At 44.2% G+C, this 15,052-nt stretch overlaps 1 protein-coding gene across 2 annotated transcripts in view; it reads left to right on the top strand.

Moving 5' to 3' along the window:
- Positions 1 to 379: 379 nt before the first annotated feature.
- Dpys (dihydropyrimidinase) overlaps positions 380 to 15,052 on the top strand; it is a 78,505-nt gene continuing 63,832 nt past the window's right edge. Inside the window, exons 1-2 of one of the 2 annotated variants that reach the window (XM_087558939.1) lie at positions 380 to 1,167; positions 13,651 to 13,809. In XM_087558939.1, the coding sequence (XP_087415065.1) occupies positions 904 to 1,167; positions 13,651 to 13,809 (423 nt within the window). In that variant the 5' untranslated portion in view covers positions 380 to 903. 2 annotated transcript variants of the gene reach the window in all.

The following is a 15,052-nucleotide window of genomic DNA, read 5'->3' as shown; positions in this document are numbered from 1 at the left end:
GGTGTTGACTTGCACAGCTCATAGGAGTTTCATTGTGTATATAATTACCCCTTTCACGGTTGCACAAAGGTCCCTTGACAATAATTATATAACCTTCCTGAGGTTTTAGTGGTTTTCTTCCTGGCTTGACAGCCAAATCTATGGGGCTTTCTATTATCGGTGCATTCTAATTTTTAATCATTTTGAGGTGTGGATCCTCTGATGCTTCAGGAAATTTGACACAAGCATGCTCAGAGGTTCATCTCTCAGGTGATGCTAGATCACATCAAATTGAGAATGAAGATTAGCCATTACTCCTGCCTTGATGAACTCAGGTCTTCTGTCTGTCAGCTTCCGCTGTAAGAGCCTGCCTCTGCTTAGCCTGTCTTCTCCTTTGCTTATCCATCTGGAGATCAGAATCCCAAAAATGCCAGCACAGCCTGCCAATCACAGAGACTGCGGTGGTTTGTTCTTGACTTGTAAAGGGGAAGCCAGATCAAGTGTGTGTTGTTTTGAGGTGTTATTGCTGCTGGTGCTGTGGACTATGCAGGTTCCTTCTGTCTTTTGGTGTAGACATTGTTCACAAGAAACCAAGTGAATTTCTTTCTTTCACTAAAATATCCTTCCTAGGGCTGCAGTTTTCAAACTCCAAGACCTCTTCTCCATTGATTCATAAACTCATCGGACACCCCGATTCACTGTAACTGGATACTAGTGGCTGTGCTCAAGGTTTTGTCCCGGCCTGCTGCAGGCCAGCCCTCCCCTGGGGTGGAGCCACACCTGTGTCCTGCACTTAAACCCTTGTACCCCATCCGCCACCAGGGATCTGCCGGCCTTCAACCCAGCGGGAGAGGGAGTTTGGCACAGTTTGTGGAGAACTCAAAGAAAAACCAACTCTGTTCGTAGTCCCCAGCTCCTCCAGCCATGGCACCACAAGAACGACTTCTCATCCGCGGGGGTCGCGTGGTCAATGATGACTTCTCACAGGTGGCCGACGTGCTAGTGGAGGACGACGTGGTGCGGGCGCTGGGACGGGACTTGCTGCCTCCCGGGGACACATCCCGGGGGCTGCGGATCCTAGATGCAGCGGGCAAGCTCGTCCTGCCGGGAGGCATCGACACACACACGCACATGCAGTTCCCGTTCATGGGCTCGCAGTCAGTCGACGACTTCCACCAGGGCACCAAGGTACCCAACCCACAGGCCTATAATCTGGGGTCTCTAGCGGCTCTACCTCGTCTGCTCCAGTGAGGTACTAGAGACTGGGGTGGAGTGAGACACTGAACTAGCTGTGGGCACAAAAGGACTCCCATGTGGGGTGAAGATACTGTGTGCTGTGCTCTGTGGTGCTAGCCCAGACTATGGCCCCTCTACTCTTCCCTTTGGATTATTTGGCCCGCTAGAGGCTATCTCTTCCCTTGCGCTCTTTTCTCTAGGCACCACAGGGTGGCATCAGTAATTCTCCTTTGTCATGATAATCCACGGGTGTTTGCAAAGCCGCTTTACAAAGCTGCTCTGTTGTCTATACTGTTGACTTGTTTGTTTTTCAAACTGGCCTTCACAGCCTTTTCTCCCAGTTCTCCACTCCAGCCAAGAAGTGAAAATTCCATTCACCTAGAGGACACTGCTAGGACTAGGTAGGCCTGGATGCGTGGAAACCGACAGAGTGCACTAGAGCCCAACCCTGTAGAAGTAAGATAGCCTGACCAGAATTGTGACGATACCGCCTTCTAGGAGTTCTCTTCCAGCCTTCACTCACACCAAGGTGACCTCATCAACCCCCTTTGCTACCTGCTTGCTCCAGGCAACAGCACCTGCCTGCTCTTAGTGATGTGCAGGAAGCAGTCAGATCTGGAGCCTGGGAGAGGATCTCCTGGTCGTTATCTAAAGGCAGACCAGAAGCTCACACAAATGAAGGGTGTGGTAAAGGTTTCCTTGGTGCTTCAGACGCCACCACAGGATTGTCAAGGTAGTTTTATGGGACCTAAAAGGGCATCCTCCGTGCCTAGGCTGAAGAGGCCAAATCCACACCATTTTTAAGTCTTGCCTCTAAGCTCCCTTGAGAGAAGAGGCTTCTTCCAAAGGGTCTTTCCTCGAGGACAAGGTTCTTCACTGGATCCCTGTCAGGATTGTGTCTGAATGTGTCCAGCCGCAGAGGGAGGCCTGGTACTGACCAGCAGGCTCTCAGAGCAGCCCACACGTTCTTTATTTCATTTATTAACCTGGTTCCAACCACTCCACCCTCCTCACACCTGCCCCAGCCAACTGCCCTAGTCCTCCACAACCACACAGAACAGTTAACAGAAAGGAGAAAGGCAGGCAGATTTGACCCAGAGAGAAGGGTCCAGGACACGCTGGCTAATGCAACATTTGGAATGCTTCCTCCTGGTTACTCATTACCAGTGTCTATCATCGTGTTAATGAGTATCTTCTGCAGGACAAACTCTTGTCTCCTTTCAAAACTAGAGTACTGTATTGTGAATATATATCTTTTCTCAAAATGCCATGAGCATGAACAGAACACTTTTAAATTTGGAATGAGTCTGTCGGTGATTGGAACAATTTACGATTGTAGATAACTTGAATAATAATAGATAGGTAGTAAACAAAATTTCCAAGCACCCTCTCCACACTGCTAATATTTCAGTCTATTCCCTCATGCTTCTTAATTTTGTATACTGTAGATTCTTGACATCATTTTGGACATATGTCTGTATGACTGTGGAGATGTAAGCCTGTATATGAAGCTGTTATCATTTACAGTGTGGGCCGCTTCTGTCACTGCAGACCTATCATTGACAATAGATTGCTAATGTCAGGGCATGACTTTGAGGAACCCCATTTGCAGAGTGGAGACCACCAGTCCTGTCTGCCAAACTCACTTCAGCATCCTCTTGAAGGCCTAGCAGTAACTTTCCTTTCCTTTAATCTGGTCAGAGTTTAGGATAAAGGCGCCATGGAGAGGAGTTTGGATGGTGAGGAATTAGCCCTGTGTGTCCCGAGGTCCAGGCCGCTGGTCCTTTCTCTTCTTAGGCGTTCTGAAACTTTTACAGCAAGGAGAGATTTATAGCTCCTCCCTGAGAAGGTATCTCCTTGAAGCATGTGACAGAGCGCAGCCAGCATAAGAAGGAACCTAGCCACCAGCGGACTCTTTGGGTATTTCTATTTTTAAAGATTGTCAAAATGTAAAACAAAGCGTGCTCTTAATGAGCCAAGTGTGACGAGTGGGAAATGGTATGAGCAGAGAGAATAGGGTCACAGGCTTTGTAAACACAGTGCCTGCCACCTACTGAAGAGTTCTCGCAGTGGTGTGGGATTGCTGGTGCTTGTCTTCAAAACACATCCCAAGATACACTTCAGAAAAGCCCAGAGAAGAGACTCCATAAGGGAACAGGACGAGGAAGGCCAGAGCCATGCAAACACTTGCTCAGTGGCCTGAGTCTTCTTCCGTTGTCTTCACAACACATCTCCAGACAGTGTTGGTGAGCCCTTGGTTTGTGAAAGTAGGGATAAAGAGAACCTTCATAGAGAATGAATATATTACATATTTCAAGGCCTAGAGAAACACCATTTTACTGCTGTTAACTGACAGTTCTCCCACAGAAAGCATGTTGTACACCAACTGGGCTAAATATGCATTGTTCCTTACAATAGTGGGTGCCCCCATCTCCGTTTTCAACAACTGAAAAAAGAATTACAACTTACCTGCCCAAGGGGCACACCTAGGAAATGTCCGAGTTAACAGCTTTCCAAGTTTAGCACAGCACGACTCCCTCCCCAGAGCTCACACTCTAGCAGGCTCTGTGCTTTTGGGGCAAACATCCAGCGTTCTGATCTATCAGAGTGACCAATGATGGATGAGAGAGTTGGGTAACTTATGTGCTAATGTGAGATGGAATTCTCAAGAACAAAGCACAAGATATCCTCAGGAAATACAGTCGCTCTGCCATTTACCATCCCCACACTGTGGCAGTTACAGTGACCAAACTGAATACCTGCCGCAGGTATCATATCCATAGGGCGTCCAAATATGCACTTATAGCCACAGGACACACGCAGAAAGTCACAGTGTGAATATGATATATTGTGCTCTCAGGAGATGGGCCCAAAAGGTTAGAGCGAAACTACTTGCTTTCTGCAGCCACAGGATGATCAATTTAAACCTCTGACAAATAGAAGGGAAATTGTTTGTGGTGCTCTTAGTAGATCATTGTGATGGGGCCCAATTTGAAGAATGAAATACAGGTCAACTAAAGGTTATGTATTTTGTAACTCTAATTCATGTCAGGCATTGGTTTAAAGCCTGTAATGGATTTACTTAATTACAGGTAAAAGCTTTCTGTCCGGTGTAAGTAATGGAAACGGTTCTGCATTGAGGAAGCCTTCTCTCATTTTGTGCCTCTACACTAGACGTAAAGTGATCTTCCAAGAATTCAGTAGCCACAGAGAAAAACCATGTGATTTAAAAAAAAATTCAGGAGACATTGTGAACGCAATAAACCCCCAAAGAATTATATCCTTACTACATTCTATGCTAAAATGTACGGGTTCTACAAGTTTTAAAATGTATGTATTTATGGTGAGACAAAGGCCCAGGTTGGGTGGGTGGACGTGCATTTAAAGGATGACGGACCAAGCAGCTGGCAGAGGACCCATCCTCCTAAGAATGGGGGGAGGGCAGTATGCTTCTTTTTTCTTCCTTTCTGTTTTCTTCTATCTTTGTCTCTTCTTTCTTTCCTCTTCTTTTCTAAAGGACAGAAAGTTCTCACAAGTCTAGAGAAAGGAATTAAGCTTTGCTTTGGACCGTCTTGGTGAAATGCCATGTGAGTGATTACTTCCAAGGTATATGATTAAGCATTTTTTTTGCAGTTGTATTTATAGCGCTTTCTCACCTTGTAGAAGAAACCTTGAAATCCCCTTTTCTATTGCTTGCCAGACTAGACTTAGCTGAAGAGCTGGGTGCCTGACCCAGTGACCTCTGCACATCACTTCCTGCCTTGGGGTTGTCAGCATTCATTGGATAAATAACACATTGGATATAAATAAATAAATAATAATTCACAAATGATTCAGTTAATAAAACCCATCAATTCTGTTAGAGCTTTTATGGGCATTCAGTACGTATTAGTATAATAAGCTGCATTTAAAAATAAAAATATGCAATAGGATAAAGAAAAATAGTATTTAGATGAACTAGAGTCTTAAGATTTCCTACCTATCCATTTATACTTTTCTTTGTAGGGAGACATACAAACATGTGTTTCTTCTACAGAGTTAGCCATGTTCCTTGCGTGCTTGCCTGTGTCATTAAATGTCACAGTGTATACAGCTTTGTGGCCTATCATTCCTGTTCAGCCTGTCTCAATCTTTGTAACTTCTATGTCTCTTGGGTAGCAAGGTGTATGTCCACCAATCTTCAGATGTCACAACTGTGTGTTCCAGAAGCACTTCAAAGTCAGAGCAAACCAAACGTGCCCACCTTCTAAGCTGTGGCAGCTAGCCAGACAGGTCAATCATTGTTCATGCTTGCTAGTTGGCTAGGAAGTTAATCCCAGAACTCCAAGCCAGGATACACAAATGTTAGCCATTTTAAAGGAGGTCCGTATGTTCAGGTGGCTTGTTGTTTGGGCTCCTTTATAGCCCACATTTCACGACATCCTGGCCTAGGCAGCCTATGTCTTCATACTGTGCTAATGTGTGGTTGTTCTAGCACTGAGAATTTGTAACTGCATGCTTTTAAAAAAAAAAAGGTGTTTAATGATCATAAAGCTAGCTTTTAGACTACCCAAAAGGAGAAGAAAGAGCATCTGAAAGATGAGTTTGGAACTCTGATGTTAAATAGGGCTTTGGTCTCTTGGGAGGTGCTGTGTGTTAGGACCCCTCTAAATCCAGGACTTACCTCCCTTTTGCTGTTTGGACTCAAACACTCCATATTTTTTAATTAAGTCCAGATTTCTCCCTCATTTGTCTGACTGAAGTATGCTCAATGTTCAACAAAGCTGGTCGAACTCAAGGGAAGCCCTCCTAAACCATCTTGGCTCGTGACTGAGAACGTGAAAATTGAAATGGCAAAAGTTAGCTTTGCCAGAGAGGACAGATTTTTGTTTAAAAAATAAATTCATGCATGTAGGTGGAGATTTGTGGAGAAGTGTGCTTCCAGTAACTGTTTAGAGCTTGGTGCTTATATCTCATCTGAAGAGAAAGCAGGGAAGGGACAGTGGGGAGGGGGCAAGGAGAGGGACTGACAAGTACAGATGACTTCAGAATAAAGGTTGGATACACACATGGGAAACAAAATGAGTCTTAGGAAAGACACAGGGACTGTAGAGAAACAGATGAGGGAAATGACGACTTGGCCATGATGTCTATTTGAGCATCTAGACCCCAACGATGAGCCATCTATCCCTGGAAGTAAAATCTTGGGATGGGTATTTATAATAATTAGGTTCTTTATAGTGGCTCTGTTTGATGGCAGGGGTGAGAGAACAGAAAATCCCTATCCTTAAATGTCCTTAGCTCAAAATAATTTTTATGGTTCAATGGCATGTTTTGGATACCTAATAGCCAACTAATATTAACAATTTCTTCAAATATATTTAGAAGTTATATTGGCTTAGGAAAATGGCAGTAGTAGATTTTTCTGTCTAGCCATGAGTAGTTAGTTGGCTTACAGAACTAGGCATGAATTTCCTCCTGTGGGGAAGGTCTTACATCTAATGAAATAGATATTGGTACCCTCCACCCAAGATAAAAGCCCCACTGCCGCGTGATGGTGGGCATCTTGCGTGTGCAGGTGAGGGTCATCGTTGATGTTCATTTGTTTATACCTGGGTGGGACTCCCAATTGCCCATCCCTCTGATACTATTAAGAGACGGTTCTCAAGGAGGAGGCTTCCAGGTCAGTTTCCGCTTGATTCCACCAAGTCCTGTATTCAAAGTGGGAGATGTCTTGAGCAATAAGGTCTCACCTTCAAGTTCTAGGAGGCAACCAAGGCGGGGAAGGGGAAACAGACAATAACATGGCTTCCGTCCTTAGAGCCCAGGTGCACACTGATCTGATGAATTTTATACATTGAACTTTCAGATATGCCCAGAGTCTACTTTCCACCTTTACCTGGAAGGATCTAGGAGTAGGGCCAGCCATAATTCTGGGAAAATGGCATTTTCTGATAATATCTGAAATGCATAACTTTTTCAATTTGTGAATGGAAAAGTCAATGGTCATCCCTCCGTCTCAAAACTTTTGAGCGCCTTGGGCCCCCTCCCTTTTCTCTGTCGTAAACACTTGGAATACATGTATGAGCCAAGTACTGTAATGGGCACAGGGCATACAAAAATGGAGCAACATCAGTAAAACCAAGGGATAAGGGCAAGCTTCCCTGGAGGACTCTATTGTGTGACCAAGGTTGAGAATCAATCACTGGTTAGAGAAGGGGTCAAGGGAAGGAAGAAAATGAGTAGCATCCCTCTCTGAGAGGCTAAGCCCTAGAGAAGAAAGGACAGCACTGTTAGAGAGGCCTGGAGAGGTTGGCAAGACAACAGCAGAAAGCCGAGTGATCGATCAGGTGAGGTGAGATCCACCAGGACCTTTGGAGCTGTATAAAGCTGATCTTTCATCTAAGAGTGGAGGAAAGTCAGAGAAACACGGGAAGGCCCACATCTCAGAGGTGCATGTATGCCCTGTGGCCCCTACCTCTCAGCTGAGTGTTGTCTTGAACACTCCCAGGGAAAAGAGTTCAAACCCCCATAGTCCGTGTGCTTTTCTCTTTCCTCTTTCCTTTCCCCTCTTGCTTCTTCTTTTTCTCCCCACTCTTGTTTATTTAATTAGGCTTTAAAAAGTGACACAGAGCACAGAAGGTGACACTGCAGAAGGTGGAGGGACTCCTGCGGTCGATCGGAGGTGGCCTCAAAGAATTATGTATAGGGACTGGGTATAAGAATTTCAGGAAGAAAGTAGAAGGTCTCAAGTGGGACGCTTGAGAGTCTCGTGCAAAACTGGATAAATTGAGTCCTCAGTGTTTTAACTCATGTCTTTTGGAAGGCAAGCAGCGTGGGATGCCTTCCAAACCCCAAGTATAAATTATACTTATACTTATGTTCAACTTGTTTCCATTCAACTGTTTACATCTTAGTGACTGCCAGGAAGTTACCAGTTCAGTCCAGAGCTTTTAACTGTACTGTTAGGTGGTTTTTTGCTTTATTTGGATTCTGTGGTCAGACTTTTCAGGATGAGCTTAGATATGGAAAATAAGAAGAATATACTTTGGGGACTGTTCAGTAATGGTTTACAATTTAATGTGTTCCTTAATAAGAACTCAATGATAGGACATTATGACCCACTGTGGGGGTATCTCTAAGTAAACTCTATTGTGCTTAAACTGGAGTCACAGTAGCTTCCTTTGTCCCCAAAAGAGGGGATAAACTGGTAGGTTTTCCAGGGAAACCAATCAAAGAATTTAGGAGCTGGAGAGTTGATTTATGAGCCAAGACTAGAAAAGGTTAAAGCATTTTGTTTGGCTAACTAACAAATGAAAGAACCCTCAATCAGGAGTTAAAAAAAAAAACCAATGGTTTTGAGGCAATAGACTGTGCTCACCCCTCACTAGAGTATCCAGTCTTGTGGGAGGAGGCAAAGAGTGGAGGAGAAACAGAATGGGAAAGAAACAAAAGAGATTGCCCCTCTCTGTTCTCTTTCCTGCTTCTAGTTAATTAGAAGATGTAACATTGGCCCCAGAAATTGGGACCTGCTTTAGTTTTACAAGAGTGGTGGCCCTTCTGTCTTCTAGGACACCACCCAAAGCTCTAATTATGAATTACATGTAATAAACCTATTTGCCTTTGTGCCATATAAGTGTGAAATATTTTTAAGAAGGCTAGGCTTTAATAGAAAATTTAGCAGACATTGAAAACAATGTTTCACTAAAGGAAACATGAGCTGACCTCTAATCACACCAGCGACTACATTTGTGGAATCCCCAGTGAAGAAAGACATTCGTCCTGGCTGGGGCCGCCATTCATTCTGTTGGTGTTTGTAGAAAGCTACCTTGACCTCTCTTCTTGAATCCTGCTTGTCTCTCTCAGAGCCTCTTGAGTATCTGCTACAGGATGGCTTCCCCTTCTTTCTCCTGCTCATGGTTCATCAGCAGCATGAGTGTCGATATCATTGAATGATACCCAAGCAGTTCACATTCAGGGTGCTCCAACCCTGAACTCACGTTTCTTTAAAGCCCGATGGCTCTTCTCCTCTGCCAATGCTGATGATATTCTAAAAGTCCCCAGTCAAGTCCCACTGGCTTCCTTTTACCCTACAAACAATCATTGTCCTGCCTTCCTCCTCTGGGCAGTGACATTTCATATGGTCCTGGATGGCCTCGATTCTGTGCTTTACCACACCTTGCTGGGCTTCGGATGTCTCTCCTAGGTGCCTTCTCCCTCAGAGCCTCCCTTGTCACTATTCATTTTCCCCAGGAACACAGGTTCTGGAGCACAGTGGCTCTGTCCCTAGCCTGCTTCTGCCAAGTATTCTAATGAGTGTTCTCTGCCCCATCTCCTCTACTCGGTGCCATGGCTATCAACACCGAGGAGCTGTGGAGATGATTATCAGGTGCAAGACTCAGGTGAGTTAGTTGTGTGCACATGGCATGCATGTGCTGTATTAGATATTATCCTCATTGTTGACAGTTGCCACATGTACACCCTACTTTTAATTTAAATCCAAACTCCCTCTGATCACTGATTTGTATCTCTGTCTCTCTCTGTCTCTCTGTCTCTTTCTGAATTCTTAGTAGCATTTTCTCTTATCATGCAATTTAGTAAGATTTCCTCAAATGCAGCATTTTCTATAATACTATGAGGGTAGAAATGGATCTTCTGCCTGTTGTCCCAGCATATTGTGTTACAATTACTTACTTGTGTTTTAGGCACTCCCTCTGGACTGGTGGTTCTCAACCTGTGGGCCACGACCCCTTTGGCAACCTTCTATCTCCAAAAATATTCACATTATAATTCATAACAGTAGCAAAGTTAGTTATGAAGTAGCAATGAAAATAATTTTGTGGTTGGGGGTCCCCACGACATGAGGAAATGTGTTAAAGCATTGCAGCATGAGGAAGGTTGAGAGCATGGCTCTAAGCATCCACATCCTGTGGGAAGAAGAAAGAACTCATGATTATGTATCATGATGGTCAATATCATGGCCCTTCCAGGCTCCCCTGTTCCATGTAATGGCTACGTATGGTGAATTTATAACATTTTAATCAGGACACAAGTCACATGTAATGGAACTTGGCTATGTAACTGTACAGTTCCATAGTTTCTGAACTATTGACAGACCATGGAGACATCACCACAGTGTTAGAGCGTTCCATTCACCCTTGTCTCTCCTCCTGCCAAACTGCATCTGATGCACCATCCTCCTCTTGTGACATCTCCTTCAGCGCTAGTTAATCCCCACTCTACATTCTGCCCCCATGGATTTTCCTCTCCGGAACGTTTTCTGTAAGTTGTGCCGTGTGTGCCCTTTCATGACTGGCTCCTCTCATTGGGCATCATGTTTTCTAAGGTTCGTCTGTGCCGAGGCAGGAGTGACAATTCCATTCCTCTTGAAGGCTGAATGCTGCCCCACTACTGTGTATTTGTCAGCCAACAGGCAGTTTCTACTTCTTGATCACAGTAGCAAATGCTGACTAGAATCTTGGCACCCAAGTCTTGGGGTAGACATGCTTGCACTGATCTTGAGTATGTACCGAAGAGTAGACCCCTGGGTTGTGCTTCATCTGTTTAACTTTCTAAGAAACTCTGGACTGGTTTCCAAGTCCTCTGCATCATTCTACCCTCTTACCAGGAGCAGACAGCTCGTCCTCTGTGACCTACTGTATACATCCCGACAATAATTTTTAATCAATTTATGGTGAACACGTTTTGACATACTTCTTGTCATTCTTTCCTAGACAATACAGAATAACAGTTATTTACAGAACATTTGCATATGTGAGTAATCTAGAGGTATACACAGGAGGCTTTGCCTTCAATATGGACAATGACTAGGGTGCCCAATATAAAGGAATTGAACACAGTTCTTTTTTTCATCCACCAGGTGAGATGGCACCAATTCTCATGTTCTGAGAGACCATGTATCTAATTTCTACATACTACATGTTGTTGGACTTTCTAAATCTGTAGAACTATAAAATTTTTTCTAACACTTTAACAGTTTTCTACTAGAAAAAGAAACAAACCCACTCCTGAGGTACTCCTTGTGTATTGGAAAGGCACTTAAAGAAGGAACAAGGTGACAGGATTAATCTCTATTCAAATAAAAATACAAACCCTGAATTCTATTTTTCCAAGTCTTGTCAATTCTTAGAGGAGTGTCTTAGGAAACACAAATATGTCTTTTCTTCATGAATAAGGACAATATATTTAAAGGTGGTAACAAAGTGTTGAATCTTATGTAAAAAAGTAAGGCAGATAAAAGTAGAGAGAACTGGAGAGACACCAAGTGACTTAAGGAAGAGTAAAAATATATCCTAAAGTGAGAGAGAGAGAGGGAGAGGGGAAAACAGAGCCAACATCCCAGGCCCTGAAATCGGTGGCTGCACCCGGGCACAACGTGGGCAGGAGTGAAGCTGGAAAGACACTGTCCCTCCTGGATTACTAGGAAGCCACATCTCAAGAAATGAGACGTGATGGGTGTGAGAAAAGTAGAACCATTCATAACTATAAGCAAATGGCACCAAGGCTCATGATGGGTTAGAGCACAGGTCTCAGAGGAGACTGTGAAGAAGTACTTTTCACACCTTGTCCAAGGATAGCCCTTCTTGCTCACTGAGGGGCCAGATGCAGGTATTAGCCTCACTTCTTGGATGAGGAATCAAAGAATACAGGAGTTAAGAAACTGCTCAGGAGACCTGGCTAGGTGTAGAATCTGAACACTGTGCTAAAAAGCCAGTAAGCCCCCAGAGTCCTGCTGTAAACTACCGGGCCACCTCTCTTCCATGATTCTGTTTGTTTTCTTCACCTACATTGTTTGAGTACAGCAATTAAAAATGCATTAACCACCTTGTGATTTTCGTTTAAATTAAATCAATTTAAATAATGAGCCAAAGGCATTTGTTTTTGTAATAGTTTTTAAATTACTTGTAATGTAGCGTAATATGCCACCAGGTCTGTGGAGGGTTGAGGGAGGATGCAGGAACTCAGAGACCAAGTTTATGAAGATTAAACTTCATCCCAGAGGCAACACGAAGCATTCACTTTCCAACGTTTTCAGTTGGCACAGAATAGTGTTTTACCTGTATAAACATTGTGTAGTGATCAAAACTGGGCAATTAGCATATTTGTTGCCTCAGACATTTAGCATCTCTTTGCTTCGAGGACACTGCAAGTCTTCTCTTTTAGTTATGAAGCACACACAGCAGAACAGTCAACGATAACATTCTCTACTGTGCTACTGATACCAGAGCACTCCCCCTTGTAGGATGTTCCTCCTCTATCCTTAACGTGGGGAGCCAAGTGGCTCTGTTCGAAATGCCCTCTGTACTGAGGGTCTGTGGGTTGATGCTTGGGGCAGAACAGGAGAGAAAAAAAACCCAGCTAGGAATCAGCTAGAGATGAAAAGGTTCTGAGCTAAAACCAGAGTAGAGGGAATAGGCGGTGACCAGGGATGTAAATCAAAGGAAGACGAAAAAAGACGAAAGTGTTGTCAGCAATCCCAGGGTGCAGAGACATTAGTTAGTGCTCTAAGTTTCCCAGGATTCTCTGGGTGGATCACAGAGCTACCGGCAATGTAAATTCCCTAAAACAGATCCCAAGGAAGTGGGACTTTAAAATAGCCTGGATAGTTTGGGATTTGTTTGTTTGTTTTTGTTCTTAAAAATGGTTTGTATTTTTTCTCCTTTTCCCACCTGAGGGTTTCTTGAGGAATTGACTCACTCTGTAGCCCAGGCTGGACACCCACTCACAACAACCTTTCTGCTTCAGCCACCCAAGTATTGGGACTGCAGGCATAAACCAGCACAACCACTGTGTCAATCAGTGTTCTCTAGAGTCACAGAACTATGAAATGTCTTTATATTTAAGGGAATTTATTAGGATGATTCACAGTCTGCAGTCCAACTAACCCGACAGTGGGCAGCTGTGGATGGGAAGTCCAAGAGTCTAGCAGTCGCTCAGTCCCATGAAGCTGAGTGTTTCACCTGGTTTTCTGTGTAAGCTGGAATCCTGAAGAAGTAGGTTCCTCTAGATGTGCTGGCAGTAAGTGCAAGCAGAAGGAGAAGCCTCCTTCCTCCATTGTCCTCATGTAGGCCTCCAGCAGAAGACGTGACCCCATAGGATCTGGATCACAGGTGTGCCCTCCATTTCTGGATTGTAGTTCATTCCAGACATAGACATGGTGACAACTGGGAATGGCCAGCACATCCACCCACTTCAGGTTTTCTTTATAGTCATGCTTTCTTTTTCAGAAGCAGCTCCAAGCATTTTAAGACTTCAAACTTTAGTTTCTAGGGGAGTCTATTCATGCCTTTCAGGTCTTTTAAAAGGCAGCATCTTCAACATTCCCTGGGTCCATCAGATCCGCCTAGGGGCTGACAGAGGTACAGTGTTCACAGCACGACCTCTGACCTAACCAGGGACAGATGATTGATTGACCAAACCCTCCTGTGATTGCAGGCTGCTTTGGCAGGAGGCACCACCATGATCATTGATTTTGCGATTCCTCAGAAAGGCAGCTCCCTCATTGAAGCCTTTGAGACCTGGCGCAACTGGGCAGACCCCAAAGTCTGCTGTGACTATAGCCTGCACGTGGCAGTGACATGGTGGAGTGACAAGGTAAGGCAACTGGATCCCAGGGTGTGCCATTTAGTCCCCTTGTCCTTTGCTCTGTAGGAGAGCAAGAAAATGACCATGTCAAACAGCAAACACCACGGTGGTGTCCCTGTCTCGGGGGTGACTGGGGGCTGGGAGGACAAGCCTTCGTTGCACATTCTTCTGAGTTAAAAACACTAAATGTAAAAACACCAGATAAAGCACACGATGGATTTCCATTATGCTGTTCACAGTAGCATCGTCCTGCATTTAATTCAGGAATTGTCAGCGTTTCCTCCGATTTCCACAGTACCTCTCCCTCTTATTCTCAATATCAACTTGCCTAAATTTTAAACCATATTAGAAAATTTTAATTTATGAGGAAAACATCAAAGAAATTCTAAAATCCCTTCCAATCCGAAGTCCTGACAGGAGGAGACAAGCTAGGATCTGTTCCAAGGGCTCTCCCAACTGGGTCCAGCTGTGACATGGGCGCTCCCAACACCTCACAGCTGCTTCCACTGAGACTCATTTATGGGAGACTCAAAACACTCGCCATGCCACCAATTATTTAGGTCATGAAGAAAATGGTGAGATTCAGATAGAGAAGATGCTTTTGAGAGCCAATAAAATGTTGATTTTCTCCTGAAATTGTGCGTGCGTGCGTGTTTGTGTGTGTGTGTGTGTGTGTGTGTGTGTGTGTGTGTGTGTGTGAGAGAGAGAGAGAGAGAGAGAGAGAGAGAGAGAGAGAGCAATTCTCCTTGGGATTTAAGTCCTAACTCATCTCTTCATATTGGATTTCATTCAGAAATGTTAGGGGACGGGGAGGGTGGTCCATCATGATACTATTTGAGTAGTTTATACACCAGCATCCCTTCCAAAACTTGTTTCAGGCATCACGTGGATATAAAACCAGGGATCAGTCCGTAACAAGTACCCAGCAGACATCATTCCAAAGGTTATAGTCCGTTGCCCAAATTGATTTTTCTCCCACAATGATATTTAAATGATGAGTTTGCTCTGATTTATATCTTTAAAGGCAAGCCCTTCCTTTCTTCCATCCTCTCTTACCTCTTTTTCTTCCTTTCTCTTTCCTTCTTCCTCCTTTCCTTCCCTTCCTTCTTCCTTTTTCCTTCCCCATCCATTCCCCCATCTTGTTTTGCAAAACAGCAGAGACAACAATGTTAGCTTTTTCCCAGTCCTTTTCATACTTTAACAATTAGATCCACAAATACAGGTTATTGTGTTACTATAACCCAGAGCTCAG

Source organism: Rattus norvegicus, chromosome 7, assembly GCF_021556685.1.
Source record: "Rattus norvegicus strain SHRSP/BbbUtx chromosome 7, alternate assembly SHRSP_T2T, whole genome shotgun sequence".
Taxonomy (NCBI): domain Eukaryota; kingdom Metazoa; phylum Chordata; class Mammalia; order Rodentia; family Muridae; genus Rattus; species Rattus norvegicus.
Note: the sequence above shows the minus strand (reverse complement) of the source record. Positions and strands in the feature narration are given on the sequence as shown.